The 27669-nt window shown below is 41.5% G+C and overlaps 1 protein-coding gene across 1 annotated transcript; it reads right to left on the bottom strand.

Annotated features, from left to right (window-relative positions):
* Positions 1-806: 806 nt before the first annotated feature.
* LOC126387538 (dedicator of cytokinesis protein 9-like) lies at positions 807-27669 on the bottom strand (the record flags this gene model as incomplete). The annotated part of the gene is made up of 33 exons (XM_050040054.1): positions 807-965; positions 1093-1208; positions 3317-3453; positions 5817-5864; positions 5961-6027; positions 6119-6233; positions 7786-7919; positions 8043-8154; positions 8902-9018; positions 9130-9308; positions 10106-10217; positions 10351-10434; positions 10545-10691; positions 13788-13859; positions 13962-14087; positions 14174-14243; positions 14955-15070; positions 16378-16467; positions 16582-16668; positions 16842-16960; positions 17831-17954; positions 18041-18133; positions 18220-18285; positions 18429-18616; positions 18745-18824; positions 19041-19163; positions 19688-19770; positions 20124-20246; positions 21679-21891; positions 22343-22483; positions 22591-22665; positions 24581-24636; positions 27495-27669. Coding segments are annotated over 33 exons (3732 nt in total), but the record flags the coding sequence as incomplete, so codon positions are not given.

Raw genomic sequence — 27669 nt, 5'->3', positions numbered from 1 at the left:
TATACTATGCAGGGTTGTTGGTTACCGTTTGTAAATTCACCGTCATTTTGTATTTCACCTCGCTATATATGTGCATTATCGGTGCTGTGTCTCCCGGATGCTTGCTGCTTACAGTCTGGCGCTTGGTCACTACCTTATTATAACGTCCCCACCTCACCTGAGCGCTGCAGGGGTACACGCCCATCAAAGTCCCATCCATCCACCCATCCATCCATCTGTTTTTTTATCTGTTATCCAGGGCCGGGTCGCGGGGGGCAGCAGGGCAAGCAAAGCACCCCAGACATCCCCAGCAACACTTTCCAGCTCCTTCTGGGGGACCCCAAGGGTCTGCCCTGGGGCCTCCTACCAGTGGGAACGTGCCCGGAACACCTTTAATGGGATGCACCCAGGAGGCATCCTGATCAGATGCCTGAACCACCTCAACTGACCCCTTTTGACGTGAAGGAGCAGCAGCTCTACTCCAAGCTCCCTCTGGATGTCTGAGCTTGTTACCCTATCTCTAAGGCTGAGCCCAGAAAGGCCACGGAGGAAACTAATTTCAGCTGCTTGTATCTGCGATCTCATTCTTTCGGTCACTACCCAAAGCTCATGACCATAGGTGAGGGTTGGAACTTGGATGGACCAGTAAATCCAATGATCCTGTCTGCAGGTCTTTCATAATGTATTTAGCAGCATTCAATGAGCTCATGGAGTTTTAAAACACTTTGAAAAGAAATCTGACTTTGCATAATACATAAAAGCCCTTTTCCAACTATCTGTAAGACCTTTTGGTACAACTTAATACAAGAAATTGTATTGTTAGGTAGGGAAACCAACGTTCTTCACACCTTGTAGATGAAGGTGCGCAGCGTAGTGAAGACCTGCTTGAGAGCCGTTTCTGACTGATTGATCCGCAGGAAACAGAGGTGGACTTCAAAAACCTTCTTCATGAGTGGACTGTGGCCGTGGTCGGAGCACAGCTGGGTCTGTGGAGAAACAAAGCACCATCTGACTTAGAACACAGATAGGAACTCACATGGTTTTAATGAAGCATTAATTATTAGAACTTGAATATAACATTTAAAGAGCACAAAAAATGGTATGTATGTTAACCTTGAATCCCATGATGAAGATACTTAGTGTGTCCAGGACGGTCAGGCACACTTCAGTAGCGATGTTAGCCTCCAACAGCGACTGATTTAACACGTCTGCATCCGAGTGACTGTAGGCTGAAGAGGACACAACACAAAGCTGTAGCTGTTTCACCCCCACCAGCGCACAGGCAGGCCTTTCAAAATAGCATATCTCTTAAAATATGAGACCTTGGTGTTAAAGGCAAAGCTGGAAAATTTCATTATGATGATGCGATTAGGTTTCATTCCAAACTGAAACAATCTTAATGCTTACAAAATCAACACCTTTTATTAAAGGAATGGTTTCAATTTGAGGCACACGTTGTGTTAAGATTTGAGTTTTCTTTATATCTATGAATGATTCTCAAACTGCTTTTTTCCCGAAATACACAGGTAGTGATTTGGAATGAAACCTTTCATATTTGACATGGATTTTCTTTTCTTTTCAGAGAATGAGATGCAAAGTTCAGAGCAGATGAGCTGGCCAGAGGGATGAGAAGACTTAGAAAGCTAATGTTCAGTTAACATAAGGCATGCTCTTAAACTTAGGATGAGTGGAGGGCAACACGCACACCACTTGCTTTGTCTCCTTTCTGTTGCAGGGAATCTAGTCCCCTGACGATAAAACTTTAAAGAAAACAGTGGATTCCTGCACACACTTACCATCTCTGCACTGAAGTGTAGAAATTTCAGTCACAAGGACCTTGGAATATGTAATGAGAAAGCTCCTTGTGACTGAAACATTGACACTTTTTTTAATAAATCAGTGCAGAGGTGATAAGTGTGTGCGGGAATCCACTTTTTTCTTTGACATTTGTTGCTAATTTTAACCAAATGAACAAAGCCAGTAACAGTCTGCAAACTGCCTGCCAACCTGATACATTCTTACCATGGTCTACAGATATTCCAAGAATACTTGAAATCTTTCTTACACTGAAAACACAAAGAGACTGTGTTAAATGATGTCATTTAAAGAGACAGTTCACCCCTAAAATCAAAATACATATTCTTTTCTCTTACCTGTAGAGCTATTTATCAATCTAGATTGTTTTGTTGTGAGTTGCCGAGTGTTGGAGATATCGGCCATAAGGATGTCTGCCTTCTCTCGAATGTAATGGAACTAGATGGCACTCAGCTTGTGGTTCTCAAAGTGCCATGAAAATATATTTGAAAAACTCAACAGCAATGTCTCTTTCCAGAAATCATGACCTGGTTACTCAAGATAATCCACAGACCCTGTTGTGAGCAGTTTCATGTGCGAACTATTTTGCTTCTACTGAACCATATCACCGTGCAGAAGGAAGCGCAGGGTTTCCCACACATTCATTTATTTGTAGCGCACTGCCACAACATCAGCATCTCTCCCTCTCTCTCGCAGCACAGCGTACTTTGGGAACAAGTGGAGTTGCAGAGAACCAAGCGCAGTGAAAATGCAATTTAACCATTCATTAACTTACATAGTTTCACTGTTGTCTATCATTTTTCCAACCTACTTTAGACGAAACAAGCTGCACTCCTGTGGAAACCATGCACGCTGCAGTCCAGCACTGGGTATAACCTGTAGCAGCACTTGCCCGCAGCAGCTGCTCCTCTAATCTGTTGATGTAATCTGACCAGCTCTGATTGATCTGACCACAAACTGATCAAAATGAAGTATTGAATGTAATAAAAAAAAACAGTTTATTCCAAAAATATCCACTCAATAATTCAATAAAACTGCTGCTGAACAAAAAATAAAAAGTCTTGAAAGTCCTGCTTGTGCTGTGTTCACCGACCTGTAAAATCGTCCGACTTTAGAGAAGGTTTACTGGTGACCCCCAATTTTACTCTCTCATATTCACACCAAAACTATTTAAACTGATAAACAGCACTACAGGTAAGAGGAAGAATATGTATTTTTGAATTTGGGGTGAACTGTCCCTTTAACAGACTGAACACATAGCTTCAGCTCTTGAGATAAAATCAATAGATGCTACACACAGCTACCTCGGCCCCCGTCTAATTTAATTTACCGATGATGCACCAGTGTCTTCTGATGCATTGACTGCTCGACAGCAGGCTGGGTTTAAACAGAGGATGAGGGTGATGTTGATGATGTTGAAATGCATGAGGAGGCAGACTACACAGAATGAGGCGGAGGAGGGCGGAGGGATGGGTGGGGTCCTCTGGTAGAGGATGCTGGATGAAGAGAATGGAGCACTTACTGTGGTTAAAAGTGTATGAGTTATCCAGGCTGCTGAGCTGCTGTAAGCGGGCATGCATCATTCCCGCCCTGTTACGGGACACAGGCAGAGTCTGAGACTTCCGCTCATGTGCTACAGGTCCTGCCCCATCCTGGTTCCTAATGAGGAAACAGGACAATGTTAGACGGATGGCAGGTTAGTGAAGCAGGTTAGGGCGAATAATACGCCATTTTGCACACTCGAGTGGTGTAATAAGACTCAAATGTCTGTTTTAATCGATCACAGTGAACAAAATTTGAACATTTTGGGTGACTTTTACACGTATACCCACTGTGGCATGTGTGCAATAAAGTCATGCAGTATCCTTTGTGTTGCATGCAGTTTAATTAGATAATTATCAAAGCAGCAGAAGCAACATTAAAGCAGTGAGATACAACAAATGTCATGCATTTAGGAATAAGATATACAGATGCACTGAGGGCTGGTAGCTCTGTCACAGCACTGCAACTCTTACAGGGTGAGAAAATATCATGCATTAAGTCTGAGAGAGTCAGTTCCACCGTCAGTCTTACCCAAGCAGGAGAGGGCAGGAGCCAGGTTTTATTTCATTGTGTTAAACTTGCCAGCGTTTAGGTGAACAGAGATAGAAACAGTGGTGGTGGGAGGTTAGAGAGTGAACACCCAAAGCCCTCTGGGAGTCAAAGCCTGAGCTCCCAAATAGTGGAGAGAGTACAGATTGTGTGTTTGGATACATTTTCAGTATCTGTGACATGACTGTGCTCAGCATACAGTCACACCCTTCAACAGTCACACACATAGGCAATTCTGTTTGAAACTGGATGATCTTTAACATCGTTGTCGTATATGGTGTGAATAATGTAGTGCAGGAAATAAAATAGTCTGGTATCTATTTACTAGAGCAGTGGTTCCCACAGTTGCCAGAGGGTACGTGGAAAGATTGTGGAGTAGCTTAATTTATTTGAAATAACAGAAATTACAATTTGATTTAAAATTATGTCACAATTGAGTCACCACATGTTGTAATTGAGAGTGCTGAAAACTAGCTGGGGTGCAGAGAAGCTGAGTTAGCTTAAAGTGGTGCTAAAAGTGGTGATATGATATTATCACGACACGATATTATCACGATACGATATTATCACGATACGATATTATCACGACACGATATTATCACGATACGATATTATCACGATACTTCAGTCACAATACAATATTATTGCCATTTTAAACGTGTTGTGATATGCTGAGTATTGCGCTAAAATATACTGCAATTTATTACTTGTTTTCAACTTCAAATAATGTCCCCAAAGAAAAACTTTGTCAACATCTGTGTTATCTCATAAGATAAAGTTTTCAGTCTGTTCATCTCACTTCAGTGATTTTTTGCAGCATGTATCTAGTGGGCTGAAAAAGCAACTTTTATTCAAGTAGGCAACTGGACTTGCTTGAGTTTCTTGAAGATGTTTCGCCTCTCATTTGAGAAGCTTCTTCAGTTCTAACTGACGGGTGCGGAGTTGCAGGCTTTCAACTCTGTGTGAACCCTTACAGAGTCACTGAGGTCACATGTGAGTCATTGACCAATTCAGCCATCTTGTATATCATTAGATGGGTTAGATGGCGACCAGGTGAGAATGGGTGTCAAGTCGTTTAGGGAGGGTGATAAGTGTAAGTGGGTGATAAGTGGTGTCTCAGGCCAACTCCTCTGTTTAACGATGGTTGTTCCAGTTTGACGTAGATGGCTTCTTTCACGCCTCTTTCAAACCATCTGTCTCTCAGTCCGTTAATGCTGATGAAGCCTCTTGGATGAGAGGTGAAACGTCTCCAAGAAACGCAAGCAAGTCCAGTTGCCTATGATATAGCACTTAAGATTACCATGACCTGAATGACTAAGAATCTTCATCAACATATTCAAATAGGTTACCTAGAGTTTAATTTGTATTTGTAATATTAATAATGTATATAATAAAATACTTACTGGAGATAATTTAGAAATTGAGTATATTTTGAGTAGTGATGACAAAATCCATTACAAAATAAATATGCAATGTGTTTTAAAGTATCACTTTATTCATTGAGATGAGTTAACCATTCACGAAAAATAAATAAAGTCATATTTTTTGTTGAAAAAATGTCTGTTAGGAATATTAAATGTCATTTTTACTATGAGGTGGTTTCTGCATTAAGGTTATTTGTCCACTGGAATCAACAGAAACCCCCCCACAAAGTGTCCTTGTAAAAATATATACTTTATGCTAATTATTTATGAATGCATTTAGAGTAGATATTCACCAGTGAAATATAAAAATATTTTTAGGAACATAATTGGGTTTGAACAGGTTAAAATAAGTTAAATGAACATGTACTTCAAAGAAAAATCTGGGAACCACTGACTGCACTAAACGCCCGAAATCCTTCATCAAGAATTCAACACGATCATAACTGCGATAAAAAAGCCGAAAAAGAACTGAGTTCATGCAACCCATTCAGATGCTGACAACATTACCTTGCGATGTATCTCTTCCCCATGTATCTGAACTGATGGAGGCACACTCTGAGAGGAAAAGCAAGTGAATAATCAGTCACAGTAAAATCTTAAGCTTCACTTATAATGTCAGGGTTGTCACGAAGGCAATCAAAGACATCTTACTCTACGAGAGTGAAGAAGTCCATTAAATCAGCAGACGAAGCCTTGTTCCAGTACGTGAAGAGAGCGTCTGGAAGATTAACATTGGAGAAATAATCGTGTTTTTATGGACTGCAGACATGTTAGTGTTTAAGCATATATAGTCCAGAGAGAGATTTTACCCTCAGACATGCTTTTGAGCACATGTAAGAAGCACATGAGGAGGCTCTTGATCTCTGCCTGGTCCAGTTTATCACATCGCAGCAGCGTACTGCCCAGGGATGAAGCCGCCTGGTTCTGAGGGACAAAAAAAAGACAGACAAATATATCATCCTGTCAGGGCTCTTGGCTCTGTAGCTGCTTTTGCTGCCTCAAGATAAACCACAAGTGCTTTCTACAAAAACTACTGTCAGTTTATATTCTGTCATTTCCAAAGACAAAAGGCATTCACCACTGCAGTTTCAAAAAGACTTTCTTGTAAAGTTTTCATCTAGTTTGTGGTCATAGTTCAAAGCCGAGACAAGTGAGTCTTGGTTTTTGTCCTTGCAGTAAAAACAAGCAGGAAAAACTATACGCAGGGACTTTTAGAGAGGTTATGGCATGATCAATAAGGCCTGGGATTACAGTGGTCAAGCTACACTAGTGGAGTCATTCACTCAGATGTAGCGGGGCTCTATACATAGTGGAAAAACTGCCCGTGGAAAACAAACACCATTTCTCCCAGCTGAGGCAGACAGCAGGGAGAAAACAGACCCAAAGCAGTGGAGCAACAGCTCTACCACCACAGCAAGCGGTTGGCGATGTACCAAGCACGTTCCTTTGCCAGCAGTTAGTCTAGACCATGAAACTGGCTGGGGATGACTTAATGGAAAGCATGAGGCTATGGCTGCTTAGTGGGTGTGTTGGAGGGTGGATCACGTCAGGGCTAAAGTTAGTTTTCCTGAAGAGGTGGGCAGAAACTGTGAAGCTGTGTTGCAGTTATTTTCATGCACTTTTAGAATAAAGAGTTTGGGTTGATAGCATTTGCAAATTAACCTGAGTGTCTATCTTTTTGCCCCTGTTTTATCACACATTGTGAATAAAGCTGCAAATCACAAATAAAAACAGCTTTAATAGAAGATGAAAAACACAACAGCAGACAGTGAAAATCCAATCACTTGTGACTCTCAGATTTGGCTTGAGGCTGCCTTTATGAAAGCAAAAAAGACACAGCACACATGAGAGGAACTCAAAAGTGAGAAATCCCTTAAGCGTGCATGCTTATCCACATCTGGAAAAAGAGCAGAGACAAACCCTGTGAGGTCCTGTGGTACAGCAGCTCTGCTTTGTGGCACCAGAGAACAAACAGGCCGAAGCCTGAGAATCATCTGGCAAAGAAAGGGCTTAGGGTTTAGGACACTGGGACACTCTCACACAGACTCTAACATTCCCAGATGGGACACTCCTAGGAGGAGGGAGGATGCGTTTTTGTACTTGAAGTGAAATGCTGGGCTGCAGGGCGCTCTCTGGCACACAGGGGACAGAGAGCAGGGAGAAGTCCATGGTGACGCGCTTGGTGCGCACGGAGGGCATGGACTCCTCGGTCTCCGTAAAGAAGCGCAGGACATTGACAGAGTGTCTCCGTACAAACTTCTCCGTCTGCCACGGCCAGCCGTATAGGTAAGGTAGGGGAGTTAATGGCACAAGTTAACAAGGAGTGACGTTCTGAGGTACTTTTGTCACAACAAGGGGACCTCTGATACGCCCAAGGCACACTGAAATTAATGTCACAGGAAGCCAACATTTGATTTCTGATAAATGTTGCATGAAATGACTTTACAGGTATCTTGCAGCACTGTGTGAGATGTACCTTGTCCAGAGAGTTGCCCTTGTCGTTGTTCTTCTCAGGCAGGCTGTTGCCAGAATCAGTGCTGATGAGTGAGCCGCGAGAGTCGGCATGGCGCACGGAGTTAATGTTGGGGGTTGATGACGTGTGAGGTGAAGCTGTCCAGAAACAAAAAGCGAGCAGTTTTCAGTTCTATCTATCTATCCATCCATCCATCCATCCATCCATCCAGATATTACATATATAGATATTATTTTTTTCAGTATCATATGTTCACTCACAGGTGCCAGAGATGACTCCAAACACATCTTTGTGCAGGCTGGTGTCCAGAAAGGTGCTGGATCTGGGAGGTGTCATCAAAGCGTTTGTAAGAAGTGACTCTTCTCTTCCATTCTGAGGAAAAACAACAGTTTAATGGACACAAACCCCAAACTATACATGGCTGTATGTAGCTTTGAAAAGCCACTATGTGTGTGTGTGTGTGTGTGTGTGTGAGGTGCAAGACTTATGAGGGGTCCCTAAGTCCTGCACAATCTTAGGCTGATCATTTAAATTAGCACCCTGTTTCTGTAATGTTTTGAAGATTTTAGCACTTCAATAAGGAATGGAAAAAGCAAAGAAGTTCATTCCTACGTTTTGTTATTAGAAATCCGAACCATAGTTTTAGTCTTGGCTGAAATTTTCATTAGCGTAGAGGGCAGATCTACAGATGCTCTGTTGGTGGGTTGGTTGGTCAGTCCACAAACATTTCCCCACCATTTGACAACCACAGTTTTTGCTCTAGGACAGTGGCTCTCAACCACGGAGGTCTCAGGATCCCCGGGAGTCTTTAAATGAGTTCCAGGTGTTCCCCAGAAAAATGAGTAATAGTTTATTTTCAGTTTAATCACTCTAGAATTGAGCCCAATGTGAGTAAGGGTGTGTTAAGCTAAATTATGCCATCATGGAGGATCTCTCAGTCCCTTAAATGCACGTCGAGGAGATGAGGAACAAGGAGAGAGGAGGCTTCTGGAGGAGCTCAGAGCAAGGAAACACATGTGTATCCTTGTGTCTCTTCCCCACATCTCTCTCTCACATAAACTGAAAGCTATGCATGGTAGATAAGATATAAGAAAAGCAGCCACTAGGTGGCTCCCTTACATTGTTGGAGTGGTTGACGGTGAACGGGGACACTTCCTTCACATTCAGCCTGTTGACGTTCTCTTGGAGCAGACCAAACAAGGGAAAGTACAGCGTGGCCAACCTGGCCTGCTGGCTCTGAAAAAACAAACAACTCTCTCAACAGAATTTCTCAAGAGCACACACGCCAGATACTTAAGTGAGGTGGAAATGCAGGAGATGGAGATACAGAGAGAGGGCTCTGCTTACTTTGGAGGTGTAGCGGTCATCGAACGTGTGCTTCATCATCAGGTTCTTCAGCACGTGGATGGCTATCTGTCGAATCTCCCTGAACTCCTGCAGAGCTGCACTGACCTCCCTGAGCAGCAGCCCGACCAGGAAGTGGTTCTTACAGAAGTCATCTGTCAGCGAGTAATCCATCTGGAGGTCTGAGGGGAGGAAGAGATGAGGAGTCAGAACCAGAGTGTAAATATATAATCCGAAATCAATCTGACACAAAGCACCAGAGCTTGAACAGAATACAGATTGGCGGCGGAGTTAAATCCTGGTGAATAATGCAAATATCATCCAACAGTCTTTGTGAAGCAAAAACAGATTTACAGGGAAACTTGGATTTTGTGTCTGACAGATTCAGGCTGTGCGACTGAGCTGCTGCTCCACATCAACTGTGATCATTGTGGAAAAAGACAAACGGGATTTAAGCTTCTGATGGAAGAGCAGCAGCTGTTCACAGATGGTTTCCAACACAGAGCAAGTAAAGCAATCCCAAATCACACTCAAATATTCCCCAAAATGTCATCAAGTTTAACACACTGTTTCATCTTCTTCAGTCTTTTTATAACCTGCATTTAAAGCATGAAAGATCTTTAAAGATTTCTTAGAAATAAAAAAAACAGATTGCAGCAAAAATGGAAGATAATTGAATGATTAGATCCAAGTCTGCTCTTTTTGGAGATGACATGCAAGCGACGCACCCTTACACCTACCTACTAGAGTATCACATGACTCCACTGTATCATATGGAGATAATAAAGCTAATTGAGGAAAATAAAAAACAAAGTACGTTCTGTAGGATCAAAGACTGCTACATCAACACAAAACCTATTTAACTGATATTTAATTAGACTTTCATTATGTATGCATGAGCTGTACAATAAAAAAGGCAATATAAACTCATCATCAGACTTGGTACTTGACCAGAAGGTAAATGTGATGATCTCCTCACCTTGAAATCTCAGTATCCTTCCCTTTCCAAATGGCATGGGCAGGTTTAAGGGGACGTAGTGCTCGTGGTTGCAGACAACACGCAGGAACTCAAACCTGAACTCAAACAGCGTCTGCATTTAGAAACAACAGACATTAATTAAGGAAGAGTTAATACAGCACTAAAGCACAGCTCAGACAAGACTTTGCACATTTCTACAAACAAGATTTCGGACATTTTGTTTGTGTAAATGCTGTAGTGTGTACCTTTGGATCTCCAGGCATAAAACAGTTGATGTAGTTGTTGATCTGCTTGAACATGAAGCCTCTGTCCATCAGGTTGAAACAGCGCTACAGAATGATATGGAAAAGCAAATTACTATTAAGTAAGTATACATATATATACTTGTACACTTTGTGATGTCAAATTCGTGCCATATACAGTTACTGTGGCTCCTGACCTTGATGAAGACCGCCAGACTGTGGTTGGCATTCCTGGCAGCATCCAGGTTGTCCTTATATTTCTGAGTGATGTGTGGCATCATCATGTTGACCAGAGTCTCCACAGTGTGATGGAAGGATGCTGAGAAGCGCTGGTTTCTGGACAGCTGCAGGACACAGCACAGACGTCATACAGATGTTATTACACAGCAAAATACAGTGCTGCAGGCTTTTTTTGTAGAAAAAAAAAAAAAAAAAAAAAGTTCCTGCATTCCTCGACAAAAAGCCAATGGGATTTTTCCATTGGATTTTGGATTACTCCAGAAAATAAGCTCTGTGGCTTAGTCAATAATTCTTTCATGTTGGAATTGACAAGATAACCTTCACAGATGGACACCACTTTTATGGTTTCTGAAGCGTAAATGCAATCGCCAGAGGTAAAAAGCTAATGTTGCAAGCCCACCATCAGAGGGCGCCAAAGAGTACAGATTACCCCGATCTGTGGGGGCTCATCCAAAGGTCTATGGTTGATCCTAAAATAGGATCAAGAACAAAAAATTGCTTACTGACTTAGGTCACTGACACTACAAGTTGTATGTATTGACATGGTAATGTTTTCAATAACAGCAGCCGGTCAGATATGCAGAACACACATGCACAGCTAATGTAAAGATAGAAAGTGAACTGTAGCATGACTAACTAAGTGCTTTACCAAAGATCAGTGGCTCGAATAAGAAAAGCCAGGGTGCAGAGAGAACAAGAAAATGAAAGGAGCAGATTCAAATTTTTTGCCACCCCAAAAAAGCATGAAGAAGCACAAGATGTGACAGGTGAAGTTGAACATGGCAAAGATGAGGAGCTCGGCAGACTAGCAAATAAAATCCAATGAAGCCAGTTCAGTTTTACCAGTTGTACCATGTCATGCTATATTATTGGAAAGGGGTTAAATAACGCTCTAAAGTTAGGCTTAATTCTGGTGAGGGAAAGTTTGGCCTGGATAAGTCTATAACACTGGATTTGGAAATGGTTACTACAAGACTAATGGCCAAGAACTAATTTGAACCTGCTCCTGTTGGTGTTTGAACAAAGGGTGGGTGGTGGTAGTGGGTGTGGATGAGGGGCCTGATTTTAAAAAACCTTCCCCCTGTCTATAATTCCTAATGACTGGCCTGACCATGGTCACATGACTTCAACATCACCACCACCACGAGTCTATAAGCCATGTTCGGCATGATGATGTGCTGTGGTCTCTTTTAGCTGCTTGTTGGCGACCACCCATTCTCGGAACCCATTGGCTGTATTCGGCATCTGACTTCCGGCAGATGGCGATACAGCCTCTGAGGGCAGACCCCTGATTTTTTGGCATTCCGGTTTGATTTGGGCGGAGGAGGCAAATTTCCGTTTATATGTAAGTAAATATGCTGAACAGCTGCGATGGATTCAGAGTTTGCAGTGACGCCAATTATGTTCCGCCTCGTTAGTTCACCACACAGACCGTTTAACCTGGCAACAACTGCAGCCGGCTCAAATGTGATTGGTCAATATCACGCGGACTACAAACAGCCTACAACCGGAAACCAGGGCTCTTCCACTCTTCTTCCGGAGGCAAGATCTCTGGGGTTTGCCTACAGACTCTACATTCACTGAATGTAGAGTCCACCTTATGTAGGACACACAAAAAGCTTCAAACTTTATATGTGGTGTATTAACTGACGTGTTTTAAGCCAGAGAACAAAACGTGAAAATCTCTTAATCTTTTGTTAACCACAGACCTTATTTAAGGCATCTTAGCAAAAACCAATTAAAAAAAAACACTGACTTCGAGACAAGGGAACCAGAAGTCCCAACTTTAAGATCTAATTCTGCAGCACTGTACTCATTACTAGTACTCATCAGCAATATCTCAGTTACAACAGTTCAGTTCGTTAAAAAAAAAAAAAAAATCTTTTAGTTCAGATAGACATGATTACCCTACAAGACATGCTGCAAGAGGAAACTTTATATTACCAACAGTAAGAACAAACTCAATCAATCGTACAGTAATGTACAGAGGTTTGCATGAATGGAATTTACTCCTTTGACATATCGCACAGGGAAACAATAACGCTAGATTTAAAACTTTATTGAAGCAGCACCTTTTGACAAAGACTTCAAAAAAACAGACGAAAGTATAGGTGTCAAAAGCCTACAGGAATTAGTTAATATCAAAGGCAAGTTTGACTGTGTCATGTGTCTCAGGATGTGAAAGGTCTGTCTTTGTTTGTGGTGCAGGGACATTAAATTAGTAGTTGTTTTCTGTTAGTATGCTAATCATGTCTTCACAAATCCAAATGAGACATATATAATATGATTCATACATGCTAATGAACCTCATGCATGGTAAAAATATTGTTTTTCCTGGGAATTATTCCTGTTAATGTGCATGTACTGTGTGTATAGAAACACACAAATGTGAATGTATAGTATGATGTAAATACTTAGTCTAATATTACACTACTAACACGTCATGAGGTAATCAGAGCAAAATTTAGCGCCAAACCAGCAGTTACTGTGCAAATGAAATCGTGTCTTGTTTGTCTGTTTATGTTTTAGTGTAGTCCTGTTATTTTGTGTTATATGTGAGTTGTTTTGTGCTTTGTAACAAATGTTAAGTTGTTGTGGCGTTAGGAAGAATGGCTGCTGCAACTGCACCCCCTAAAAGAAAATTCTGGTAATATTCTAAATTTTTGTTATGGTAAAAAAAAAAATCCATGAAAAGACCAAATCCAACAATATACTGTATCAATAACAAGTATTGTTTATGTAGCTAAAACCTGAGACAGCTTATTCTCTGTACCATAAAGATCCATTGTTGTTAAAAACACATCAATAAGCCACACTGCTGCACGCACACCGTGTTCCTTTATTATATATTGTTGGTTTTAGTCTTTCTGTTGGATTCATAGACAATAACAAAGATATAGAATATCTCCTTGTACTGTAACTGAAACACAGTTTGCAGACGGGTGTGATCTCCTCCACACTGCGGCCTCCACATTATTCCAGCGGAGGTTAAACACAGGGATGTGGTTGCTTATGGGGTTCGAACAAATGCAGCCAATTAAAGTGCACGGCAGTGTCGGGCAGACTGTGGATACATAATACTCTGACTGTGGCAGTGTGGCTGTCCACAAGACTTGGCATGTTGTAAACCACAGTGAAGAGCTTACACTGTTACGAAGCAGACACCCCTGAGTCAAACACACATGTTGTGGCAGACTTACCCTCACTTTACCGCTCTCAATCAAGTACTGAGCCATGGACTTGACTAAGGCTTCAAAGAAATACCAGGAGTACTGCGGGGCAGACAAACATCAATCAGAGAACAATAAAGAGGAAACTCATGTCAGTTATAATTATACGCTGTGTAATCCTTTAAAGAAGTACAAATACGTTACCTTGAGGAGTTTGTTGCTCGTGAGGAAGTCAGTGGACGGCTTCAGGATAGCAGTCATGGCTTTAGCCAGCTCCTCATGCACTGTTCGGGTGGTGGAGGACGTGTGTGGCTCAGTCTTGAATACAAACTGTATCAGACACATGCAGACACAACTGTGAGTACAAACACTAACATATAGGTAGTGAGCTGTGATATGCAGCGTGTGAATTTTACCTTCACATAAGATCTCAGGTAGTGCTCCAACCCCTCCTCGTGGCACTGGGCAACGATGTGAATCATGACTCTAAATGGTAACAATGGAAAAGGGAAGCATCTATAAGGAAAAGTTCCTCACTCACAAATCTACAGACGTTTAATGTGGAAACAGACAACTTTTCAAATTCCTGCAAGAGAAGTTATGAAATTAGAAAAATTGTTTTCCAGGCCTGGAAATAGTTTTAAGTTTTAAACACACGTTGTTTGGCTATTGTTTGAATATATTCATAAAAATCCCCAAATATCAATCAAAATCAAACCATTTTTATTCCAGGAAAATTTACTGAGCATTAAGCTCTTTTACAGCAATGCCCTACGTTCACATTCAATGGGCTAGAAGAATATATAATATAATAGTACTTGCAAAAGAGTGATAAAAAAAAGTCCATAAAAAATAAGTAGCAGCAATGTCTACCAAGAATTATAAACAGCAATTAAAAAAAAAAAGTAAAAAGACAGATTTATAAGTTAAGTGAAGCAAAAAAAGTGTCTATATCCACTTTAATATTATTTAATATGTAATACAACGTTCTTGCCCACAGGAAAGCCTTATTGATCGGCATGTCAGATCAAAAACTCAAAAAAACAATCAAACCAGATTTGTACTCAATTAATGACAAAAAATAGCTGTAATTTATAGAGACAATGATTGAATAAAAATCAGCTTTCTACAGAGTTCTCTTTCATCATTTAAATTTTAAGGTGTTGTTTAGTCACGGATTGTCTCAGGGAAACTTGCCTGGTGACGTTGACCGCCACGTCCTCTTGGGTGGCGCTGGTCAGCACCCTGAACAGCTGATTAAGGGTGGTGGGCAGGAACTTGATCATCACATGGCTCTCCATCGCGTGCAGACTCTGAGGGTAAAACATCACAGAGATATGTTCATGTATGAAGAATAAATGTGGAAAACAGTGATGTGTCCTCTCTCAATTCTCAAACAAAGAGCACAGAAGGCACATAAATAATAATGTGAGGAAATAATCAAATTAAAACAACAGGAGAACACGCGCATGACAAACACAGTGCTAATGACCCACACCTTATGCCTCTGCTGCCTGGAGCAAGACAGAGTGCAGGTACATCACTGCCGTGTACAGGAAGCTAACACAAGCCCTGCAAGTCATTTGGCCAGCTGCCAGTCAACATGGCTGACCTGCTGTTTGACCCTCTGGCCATTGTTCGTGTTCTCTGCTGTGTTTACATTAGAACCCAAGAGATGCATTGGACCAAGTGTTGTTCTCCATGTCAATGTCTGCCCGGGGAACAGTAAACTAAGGTTCCCATGAACTGGAATAAGACAGCAAGCGATGGAAAAGGTGATAACTGAGCTACCAGTACCACAGGACAAAAAAAAGTGGAAAAAGAATCAGGGCTAGATATCTGACAGATTTACTGTGATCAGCCTAATCTCTGCAGCTAAGGAACAGTTAAATTCTGTATGGACTGCAGTAGAAAAAACCCTACACAATCCGTCCAGAAGAATGCGCTGTTGGTGAGCTACAGCCCAAAAAGGAACATTAATCTCCATGTGATTCAGCTCCAACAGAGTGTGACTGTCTGCGGTTTCACAGTGAGTATGAGCTACGATTAGCTTCCAAGTTAATACAGGGAGGTTTTAAGTGTAAAAACATGTCTGACCTTCCCTTTAGGTATCCAAAAAAAAGAATCACATGTCAGTCTGTTCAGATTTAAGTCCAAATCCTTCATTTATAAATCCATGCAGGGCATGTACACTCAGTTATGCAGTATATACCAACACTGGAATGTAAACTATATGTCAACATTGTGGATTATGGTTTGAATATGACTCAGAGCAGCATTAACAGTCTCTTTAAAAGTTCTCTCAAGCATGTATACACATTACTAGCCATTTAATTCACACAAGACCACAACAATACCTTTAATTAAGGCATAAGGTCTGCACATTTTCTTAGATATAAACAACAAGCACAAGCAGATAATTTCAATAAAAACAAATGCAAATTTGAAACACAGATTTAACATATAATCTTAACAAATTAAATGACCAAAAAATGCACTTTGTTATATTAACTAGCATGTGTTTACAGGTGGAGCCAGCATTTCTTGGGAAAGATTGTTGATATTTTAACTCACAGTCAGATTCCTACTGAATCCCTAGTTTTTATGCTCATTATTTTACCTTCAGGTATTTGACCAGTTCTCCCCCTGACACCTGGGGTGCAGGCACAGTGCTCTGACAGTGATGAAAGAAGTTGTGCAAATGTTGATCCTATGAGAGACACAAAGAAAGTCAGATTACAGAAGTTTTATTTCACCCAGTTGAGTTTCGACCAAGAAAACAAAGTGTTTCTACAGTCATTGTTTGTGAAAAACAAAAACTAACCTGAGTGTAGACAGTGGACACAAGATGAGTGGACACCTTAAATAAAGGCTTGCCTCCATCCACCCATTTGACTTCAGGACCTGAATGCTGTAATACAAAGAAAAGCAACAATCATGTGCTCAATAATTCAGTAAATATCATTAATATGGACAGATATTTGTCAGTGTCTTGGTCTTGGAAGACAAAGAGAGGACAGCACTTGAACTCTGAGTAAATAAGGCCAAGCCATCACTGCTTAACAACTTAAGGATGCACTCTACCTTGCTGGCACCCTCCAGACAACTGAGGTATCCAGCAGGCAGGTTGGCAGCCACAGGGATCTGACTCTCATTCATGGTCACCCGGCCGTCCTTCAGCAGGGGGAGCCAGGCGTAACCCACTGAAAGCAGAGACAAAAGAGAAGATGGTCAGCTAAGACTCTAATGCTTCAGCAGAGATAACTTTATACAGTAAATGACAATAATTATGCATTTTATTTATAGGCACCTTTGAAAGCACTCAAGGACACCTTACAAGACACAGTTACAAAAAAACAAGTAGCAATGTATCCATAGATGATAAAATCAAACAATTCCGTAATATACAAGAAAAGTTATTGAAATGACTAGACAAAAATTGTATAAAGACTCTTAACGGAGAAGGGGATGGATGGACTTTGGAGTTGTAAATGGTTAGAGTGAAACTGTGTGGTTCAGCCAAAGTGGATTTAGTACCCACAAGGAGAACCTCAGTTTTATCACTGTTAAGTTTGAGTAAATTGCATGAAAGCCAATATTTAATATCCAGTAAGCAGTCAGAAAGGGAATTGGAGGGAAGAGTGGAAGCAGGCCTAGTGGATAGATACTGTAGAGTTGGGTGTCATCATCATAGCAGTGGAATTGAATGCCAATTTCTCTGTAGATATGGCCAAGAGGTAGGCGGTAGATAATAAATAAAAGGGGACCTAGATCAGAGCCCTGAGAAACACCGCTTTTAACCAGAAAAGAGTTGGATCTGACATTTCTGATTTGAACAAAGTGAGTTGTGACCAGAGAGATATGATTTAAACCAGTTGAGAGTAGTGCCAGTGATACTAATGGTAGCTAGCTGCTAAATGGTATCGAAGGCTGCACTTAGATCAAGAAAAACGAGAATAGTTAAAAGCCCAGAGTCAGCTGCCAGTAAGAGATAGATATTATTACTATTACTTTATGTGCAAAAGTCATAAAATACAGATATCTTAGATGATGTGATTGTAAATCAGTGTTACCCTGAGTCTCAACCAGGTCTCTCTTTTTGGTGCTGGCCTTGCTGTTGCTGTCACAGCTGACGTGGTGGAAGGTGAACAGCAGATGATGTTTCTCGTGGAGCTGGGTTGGCAGCTCGATCTTAAACTGAGGAATGAGAGCACAAATAAACATTCAGTCATTGATGGCATTGACTTATACACACCTTTCTGTTATTATGCAATGTATCTAACCTCATCGTAGAATTCAGGGTTCTGCTGGTGATGTAATACTGCAGCAAAGGCATTTTTGGTAAACAAGGATCCTCCAGGTCGGCCATAGATGCACTGTGGAGTGATAGCAATAGTTAGTGGATCCCTGTGATGGGAGGGGATGTGGAAGCACTTCCAGGACACTGTCTGTGAAAGTTTACCTTCAGTGAAACAGCGTCCTCCTCATCTGACTCCTTGAACTCAATGCAGACAGCTATGTTTCTAGCCTGAGGACACAGGACAAGTAAAAGTGACCCAGTTAGCCACATAGTAAACTTTAAGGTTACTATGTAGGACAAAATCATCATAATTCCTCCACCTGTGTTAATTATCTTGCAAAATAACACTACATAATAAAAGTTTGTGATACCTTTGCAAATGATTTTTGGCTGTCGTACTTCAAGTGCTTCGGGTAGACATAGAGGTGATTGTTGTAGATGGTGAAAGGCTGAGAACATTTGGCTATGCACGGCACAAACTCCTCCACTTCAAAGAAGATGTTGGTCTTCTCGCTGACATCAAACTGCTTCACAGGAATGTAGGATGAGGTAACACAATCTATACACAGAAGCAGGAGGGAGGGGAGACCAAATAAACAGCCTGCAGACAACATGACCGATCTGCTCTGAGCAAAAACAGCTTTCATCTCTCATGTTGGCGGCACGGAGCGATTTCAGGGGCCTTACTTGTCAAGTCGGGGGCTACATTGTCAATGGTAACATCAAGGTTTCCTAGGATTACAGGCAGCTTGGCCATCTTCTCTGGCCTGGGGAAAGGAAAATAAACTCCAGTTAAGCCTTTGCTGTCATCTCCAAATGGTATATATGCACACCGCACTCACAGATGTAAGCAAACATCTTATTTTCAAAATTGACCAGCATTTTCCAAAGTACAACCTATAGGAACATTTTTCCTTTCCAGAACATCTGCAAGACCACTTAGACAATTTACATTACAGAGGTCTCAAAGAAGCATTACTAACTTTCTGAAGTCGGCTAGCAATTTGAGCATATCGTCGTTGGATAGCTTGTTGCTGTCCTGTCTGTACAGAGCTGAGAAACGAGCACTTTTGTCGAGTGTCCCTGAAGCATCTTTGAACAAAGGCCTGCAAGAAGAAAAAGAAGAGTCAGGAACATTGTAGTGTCCTGAATGCATCCACGTAACCTGTTTAAATGAGCAAAAGTAGTTGGATGATGATGTTTCATTGGACAAAGGATGAAAGTTTACAGTCTAGGTCACAGCTAAGAGTTATTTCCACAACTGATCATTATTATTTTTTGGTGGCATGGTGATGCAGTGGTTAGCATTGTTGCCTCACAGCGTTCCGGGTTTGAACCCGGGGTGGGGGAGTCCTTCTATGTGGAGTTTGTATGTTCTCTCCGTGTCAGCTGGGTTTTCTCAGGGTACTCCGGCTTCCTCCCACAGGTTAGGTTAACTGATGACGCTAAATTGGCCGTAAATGTGAATGTGAGCATGAATGGTTGTCTATGTGTCAGCTCGGCGATAGTCTAGCGGCCTGTCCAGGGTGTACCCTGCCTCTCGCCTAATGTCAGCTGGGAAAGTGTCAAGTACACAGGACTTGCAACTCAATACAGTTAGAAATCGTACTTATTAAGAGAGATAAAGTACCTTGCTGCCCAGGCAAAAGGCATCCTGTACTGTCCTAACCGGCCACACGCCAGCTTGGCATTCTTCAGGACCTTCTGTGCCACCTAGTGGAAAACAGACACATAGTGTGATTTCAGCTTCATCACTTCAACACTCGAGTTGGTCTCAGCCCTGCAGCACTGTAACAAATTCATCATGCTGCTGTGCACACACAAAACACATTTCCTTCTCGCTTGAATTACATTACGACCCACCATGGTCCCTTCAGGGTGCACAACCACATTTGTACAGCCAAAGTCAATGCTTGTGTTGAGAGTCTGTGCAACTGGTCGGCACTTAAAAACAAGGATGATTATCTGTGTATAATGTGGAATAATCTGGTGGAATCTGCTGAGTGTGGGGGAACATGCCGCCTCGTGAGGAGGACGGTGATGGGAGTTCGTGGGTGGGTCAGTACCTTGGTGGAGTCTGAACTTTTCATGTACGGCTCGGCACAGTGGTTGATTCCTCCCTGGAGCACCTTCTCTATGCGAGCCACCAAGAAGATATCTGGGTGGGGGCACGTTACCGAGAACACTCCCTGTAGAGACAATGAAAATTACAATTACCTCAACTTTTCAGATGTATTTTAAGAATAATATGAAAACAAAGACAGATATAGTTGGTGGTGGTGAGGTGGCAATGTTGGTCTGTCAGGTGATCTATCACTTTAATGTTTCCCAGAGGATAAACCCTAATGCCTTTGGTGAACCCCTGACTTTTCCTCTAGTGTCATCATCAGGTTCACATTTGTGGTTTTAAGTGAAATGTCTCAACAACTATTGGATGGATTTGTTATAAAATTTTATACAGACATGTGTGTCCCTCTGAGGATGAACTGTAAAAACTTCCCAGACTTTTCATCTGTTCCATTATCAGGTCCAAATGTTAATTTGTTCAACTGTTGTATGACCTGTAAAGCTAATGACATACTTTTCAACCTCAGCTGTAATTGTGTTAGTGTAGTTAGTTAGTTAGTTAGTTAATTAGTGTAGTTAGCATGCTAATACGCTAAATTAAGATAGTAAACCTGTTAGACATTTTACCAGCTAAATAACAGCATGTTGGCATTGTCACTGTTAGCATGTTAGCATGATGACATTAACATTTAGCTCAAAGCACCACCATGTACAGTCATAGACTGTACAAAAGGAGTAGGTACTGTCTGTGACGTAAGTCATTAGTTTTTGGACTACTGTTTTGAAGCCTGGAGTTTGGCATTTTGGCCATCGCCATCTTGTTTTTTGGGAGGTAGAAGTGACCATATTTGGACGAGAGGATGGAGTTGTAGAGGAGCGAGGGGACTGCTACCACTGTGGTGCCCTCACAGTAACTAGTTTTCGACCACAAGCCATATTGTATAAAAATATCATATTAAACGGGGCAGATGGAGATTATCAGGGCTCAGGCTGCAGTCTTGACCTGTATTTGCTTCTCAGGTAGATGAGTGTGGAAAATCCACTTACACAAAGGCAAAATATGTTGGATTCATTTTAATGTATATTTAAAGAAAATATTTAAAGAAATTTAAAGAAAGATTTACTTTTTTTAAAACAACAACAACAACAACAACAAAACAATCATTTGGCGGCCCTCCTGCAGTAACTCTGAGGACCCTCAGACCCTCTGTTGAGGACTCAAGCTGTAAATGGTACCATCATTTACAAAATTAACATCATGCTATATTGACGAAGCTTTTAAACTCGCTCACTCTCACTCACTCACTGAGACCATAAACTCATTAGAAAATGTTTACTTAGGTAATAAATCAAGTGAGAAATATGGACATTTTCGAATAGCCTTCTATGCAACTGGACTTATTTGTGCAAGGAGCTGCCTCCTGCTGGCCATTAGGAAGACTGCAGCTTTATGGCACTTTAACACTGATAACCACTTGTGTACAGCACTGATTCACAGAGCCACTAGCATGGCTGCATGCATTTTTTTTTAATCTTAATTCAAGGTATTTTTACCTGTCTTGGATATTGCATGGCTGTCTCTGGCACCCCATGGACCAACCGTTGCCCCTCAGGATGGGCGTCCCCTCCCCCGTTCATATACTGACTGGTGTTACTGGGCACCATTCCTCTTACGGACGGGTGGTTTAAGTCCACGTGGAAGTCAGAGGAGATCTTACGGCCATTCTGGATGTCGAAAAGTGACAGGGTGACATAAAATGGCTCCACCTGAAGAGGAAGGAGGGTGAAAATTCTGTGTCAGACCGATGATTCAGATTTTAAAATAAATCTCAATCTCAACAAATTTAAAAACAGAATAATTTCATATCCACAAGAATATATTTCATTTTACAGTACTTATGCATTATGTGTGTGTGTGTGTGTGTGTGTGTGTGTGTGTCTGTGATATCAGTGGGGACACAGTCTTGACATGTTGTCTCTTTAATAGACAGTTTCTGTTGGGAGGGACAGCAGGACATCAGGCTCCATTATACGGATTGTTTGCCATTACTGAGCCTGTAGCCTGGTTGCTATGCCAACAGGAGTCCTTCAGCGGTTCAAATAATGAGGGGAGTCCATCCGGCCGCTCTAACAAACCATCTCCTCTGTCTTTAGTCAGCCGGATAATGATATTTCTGTTATTTAGGGCCCATTGTGGCCAGAAAAAGATCAGTCTTACGTTGGTGGTTGGTCCCTCCTCGTTCTCGGCCACACAGCTCTGCAGGTTGAATGAGAGGTCATTGCAGTTCACAAGAACCCGCTTGCCAAACTTCTCCTCAAACTGCTTCACATCCGGCTCTATTCCTGAGAAATCGAGTTTCTGAAGACAGCACAATGGAAGGTATTGCATTTCATTAGGGAGTGTTCAGTTGGATCTCATTACGATGAGGGAATGAGTGGACGTTAATTCGCTTTACATTTCAGTACCTGTGTGTCAGGGTCCAGGGTGAACAGCTTCAACCTGGTCTCGCTCCTCATCCTGGACTCAATATCTCTTGCGCTCTGAGGAGAAGGAAGGCATTTCCTAAATCGATTTAAACCACAAACTGTCTGAAACACCAGAAGCATCGTCTGAGAAATTTCCACTCAGTTGGTTTTATCATTAGAACATTTTTTGTCATTTGGAAATGAAGCTTCATATTTTACTGGCTGATCATGCTGGGCAGACAGGCCCAGTAATGAATGTCAGGTGGTACCAGTATACACTTCAGTGCAACACACTGTAACCTGTCAAGCTGTTTCCCAGTTAACAGTTACCACCAGTTTCCATGCACATATGGCTTCACTATTGCGTGACACTCAGTGCTGTAACAGCACGAGGAGCTGAGAGCACTTTTACAGTCTGTAAGTCATCAGTCTGTAAATCAATCAGAAGACACAGATTTAATCGTTAAAACCTTTAACATCTTTGATGCAGGTGTCATATGTCAAAGTAAGGGTGCATTAAGACAGCAGGAAAAAAGATTTCTCACATCAGATCGTTAAGTGAGACTGTCCGCATTGTTAATTGATCAGATTGGATTTGTGTGTCCAGACAATCTATCTGCATGGGTTGTTGTCACAGACTGTATAAAGTGGATATAGCCACCATGACGTCATGCACTAGTATGTGGACTACCATTTTGAAGCTTTGAGTTTGGCATTTTGGCTGTCGTCATCATAGTTTTCTGGAGTTAGAAGTGACCATGTTTGGACAAGAGGGTGAAGCTGCTTTATTTTACTCTAAATGGGACCAAAGTTTACAAAATGACCATCATGCTGTGTTAATTACAACTTGAAACTAGTGATTAAGATCAAAAACTAATTAGAAAAATGTTTACTGAGGTTATAAATCAAGTGAGAAGTATGGTCAGAGAGCTTTCAGACCTAGAGTTTGCTTGCTTTGGTCTGAACCAGGGACTAATTTTGTTCCAAAGTTGCATAATTGCCGAGAGTTAGTTCGTGTTCCCACGGCAGCATCTACAAGCGGACCAGGTAAAATGCCTTGCGCAAGAAAGCTGCTCTTGATTGGTCAGAATTTCCATGCGAATGACACAAAAGACACTTTAAAGCAGTGGTTCCCAACTGGTCCAGCCACAGGGTCCAGATTTCTCCTTAGTCATTAGTTCCAACATCCACACAGTTTAATACATTCAGCATCATACTTGCGCTTGGCTATGTTGTTGAGCTAGTTTGCTGTCTCTGTCAATTAAGTGTACATTAGTCACTCACTCTACAGCAGGAAATGGCTCTTCAAAATAAGAGCTCTTTGCCAGAAATTCACTGTATAAGAAAATTAAGTGTGTTTCTTGACACATTTGTGAGTCATTTGCGGTCCATTCGGAATGGATCCATGACCCACTTTTGGACCGTGAACCACAAGTTGGGAACCACTGCTTTAAAGCCTAATTTGGACAGCCAGAGCAGCCGAACTGGGATGCATTGGTAGAAATGTGACTGGAATCGCATTTCTGTCACCAATAAAATTGGTTGGGATCTGATCTGTAAAAATGGCATTTTATGTGTTTTTGATTTTTGTTCTTTTTGCTGTCCAGACTACCAAAAAACAGATTTGGGCTGAGCTAATAAAGGCCTAAGACAAAGCTTTTCCACGGCTGGATTCCTTGTGTTGAATATTGTTGGATGCAAGTTTAAAGGCCTGATGTTTAATTTGCAGTGTTGTTTTCTGGATGAAACTCAAATATTGCTGAGGAGTTTTACTTCATCATGTCTGTGATTAATGTCAGATAAGATCAAAGAAAAAACAAATGATCAACTGAGAAATTAGGTGTGTAACCAGCAACTCTTAAATCTAAATCCAAGCCACATGTTTGTGGTGAAGAGGCCCTCTACATTACAGCTTCAATGAGGAACAGAAGTTTAATGCTGCAGCTCCATGTGATGATGTACTGAATGTGTGAGTACCAAGAGGACCTACCTGAAAGCTGTCCATGCTGCCAGAGGAGGAACTGTCTGACTTTCCAAGATCATCATCTAGAAGAGAATAGAAGAAATCATTGGATACAGACCGAAAGTTGTAGAACATAAACAAACCCCCCTCGTGTTATAAAACCTCCTTAATCGCTTACTGACATGTCAAAGTTTGGTAAACAGTAATTCAGCTGTACAGGAATCAGTAGGATTGAGATGGAGATACAGCAGGTCTCAGTGGCATATTTATGGAAGCTCAGAGATCCCGTGTGTTTTTTTCTCTCATGCACAGCGTGATTAATAAAAGCTGAGGAGTTAGGGAAGATTAGTGGAGCGTTTTGTGTAAAGGCATTCAGCCGCTTTCCTTCATGGCTAAGCCTCCTATGAGACAGGAGGTGAGTATTAAAAGCCTGGGTGGTCTGGTATCACATCACTACATTACAGGGCCAGGGAGAAGTAGGGGAGAAGTGAGGCACAAGTCGAGAGTGGATGTTGGTGTATGAATGAACAAAACATCCTCAGGTACGTTCAGTATGCCAGAGTAAATAAACTGATGAGGATGAGGAGATTTACTGGATCTTCAGATATGAGTTGATTATTATTTTGGATATAACAACTGAGAACATTTTTCATCTTAGATAGCACCATCATAGCTTCTACAATAAACTGCATTAATTAAAGGGTAACTTTGGTATTTTATAACCTGGATCCTATTTTCCAATGTTTTTGTGTAACAAAATGTTTTGAAAGTGTTCCAGTATTGAGCAAAAGTGCCCACAGCGGTGGAACAGGCTGCAGTGTTACCACTCAGGGCACCGTTAATTTATGTCTTCGAAAGGCGCTTATTTTTGCCACTGACAGACTCAGATTGTTATTCTAAGTGTCTGACAACGTTATGGAAACAATCCCTACAGAGATAGACCTTTTGAGTATTTAAATGGGGTCTGGTGGGTTGGGCAATAGCTATTTCAGGGCTGTTTCTGTTTAAACAAAAATGATCTAACTCTTTAACAAAGAGTTCTATCTCTGTAGGAATCTGAGCCTGTCAGTGACAAAAACATTTAGTGGACATACATTTAGGGTGCATATATCCCCACGTGGTTTTATTGCAGTGTCTCACTCAATACTTCACCAAGTTCAAAAAACACTGTCTCCATTAGACACCCTTGTTGGTGTGGTGTGTCCAGCACTGTTGCCCATCTTTGGCCCTAGATGGCCAGCAAATTCAGTAAGCTGAATTGGTGTTGGAGACATTGGAGCCTGTTGTGAATGAAATCGCTCTGACTGGCAGTTCAGCTCAGCACACCAGAAGAGAAAAAGAGTTGAGGAAAGTAAACAAAAAGGTGAAATGAAGACGGAGTGAAATCACTTAAAGGGATAGTGCACGCAAAAATGAAAATTCAGCCATTATCTACTCACCCATATGCCGAGGGAAGCACAGGTGAAGTTTTAGAGTCCTCACATCCCTTGCGGAGATCCCAGGGGAGAGTGGGTAGCAGCACAACTCCACCTAATGCAGGCTGACGGCACCCCAGATTAAAACATAATTGAAACCACAAAATATCTCCATACTGCTCGTCCGTAGTGATCCAAGTGTCCTGAAGCCCCGCCATAAAAAGTTGTTTGGAAAAACGTAATTTGAACTCTGTTTTCAGCCTCAATGTAGCCTGTAGCTGGTCGGAGCTTCAGGACACTTGGATCACTACGGACGAACGGTATGGAGATATTTTGTGGTTTCAATTATGTTTTTCTGGACGTTTGAATCTGGGGCGCCGTCAGCCTGCATTAGGTGGAGTTGTGCTAGTACCTCCTCTCCCTTTGGATCTCCGCAAGGGATGTGAGGACTCTAAAACTTCACCTGAGCCTCCCTCGGCATATGGGTGAGTAGATAATGGCTGAATTTTCATTTTTGGGTGCACTATCCCTTTAAGGTAAGATTATTTTTCTTTAGTCATTGAGCTCTTTACGAGAAACACTTAATAAGTGTTTGTGTTACTGTTCACTGGTGCACGGTAAATATGCTTTGTTCTTTTAACATTGGATTGTTGTTAATGTGCCAACTGACATTGAGAAGGTCTTCTGGTTATATTTTGGAATGATGATTACAGACTACCACCGTCTGCTGGTGTGGTGAGTTATTTCCTCTCACGCAGGTGGTTTGCCATTGGCTGTAGTCTTTGCAGTGTGTTCACTTGAAACTATTTGGCCAAGACACAGGCAACACAACGCAACAATCGGTTTTCATTGCCACTAGTTCTTTGAGGTAAGTTTGGTATGCCTGGGCCTTCAGACACAAAAACATGGAAAAATAGGGTCTGGGTCTTGGGCTTGATTATTTTCATAATTGATTACCCTGTGTTTACTACTTTCTCAATTAATATTTTTGTTTCTCAAACGAAGCTGACATTCTCAAATGTCTTGTTTTGTTCGTCAGTCAGTCAACAGTCTAAAACTCAAACATAGTCAGTTTACAATGAGAGGACTGAGGAAACCTGTAAAATTTAAAAAGCCGGCCCTGGAAATTTCTTTTTAAAAACTGACTCAAAGATATTAATTGATTATGAAAATAGTTGCCTTGATTTTCTTTGTCGGGTGACTAATCAATTAATTGAGTAATCGTTGCAGCTATACAAATATTAAACAGCAAGTACAGGAGAGATCATGTTGCTGACACTGATATCATTCATATAATCTGGCCAGTGTGAAAACACAAAGCTGCTTTTGTCTCACATATTTCAGTCTGCAAAATCTATTTCTTAATTAAACCACAGATGTTTTTGCAAGACCATGAAAACCATAAATCATTTCTCATCATGAACTCTAATAATATTTTGACTAACACAAAATAATATTCTATTTCATATTTGTGTTCCTTCAGGCGCTGGAAAACGGATGTCGGACGGACAGACAAACACACACACCATCGTGAATGTCTCCATTCCTCTTCTCCTGCATGGCGATCTCAAAGCTGCTGTGCAAGATCTTGTTGAGCGTGTTGATCCAGTCCTCCATCTCTCCTTCACTGTCCGAAGCCAGCAGGTAGGTGCTCTTATCCTGCATCTTCAGCTCGAATGCAAACCGCCGAACCTTGTTGTT

Source organism: Epinephelus moara, unplaced genomic scaffold (genome assembly GCF_006386435.1).
Source record: "Epinephelus moara isolate mb unplaced genomic scaffold, YSFRI_EMoa_1.0 scaffold703, whole genome shotgun sequence".
In the NCBI taxonomy this organism is placed as follows: domain Eukaryota; kingdom Metazoa; phylum Chordata; class Actinopteri; order Perciformes; family Serranidae; genus Epinephelus; species Epinephelus moara.
The sequence above is the reverse complement of the archived record's forward strand: the minus strand, read 5'-3'. Positions and strand labels throughout refer to the sequence as shown.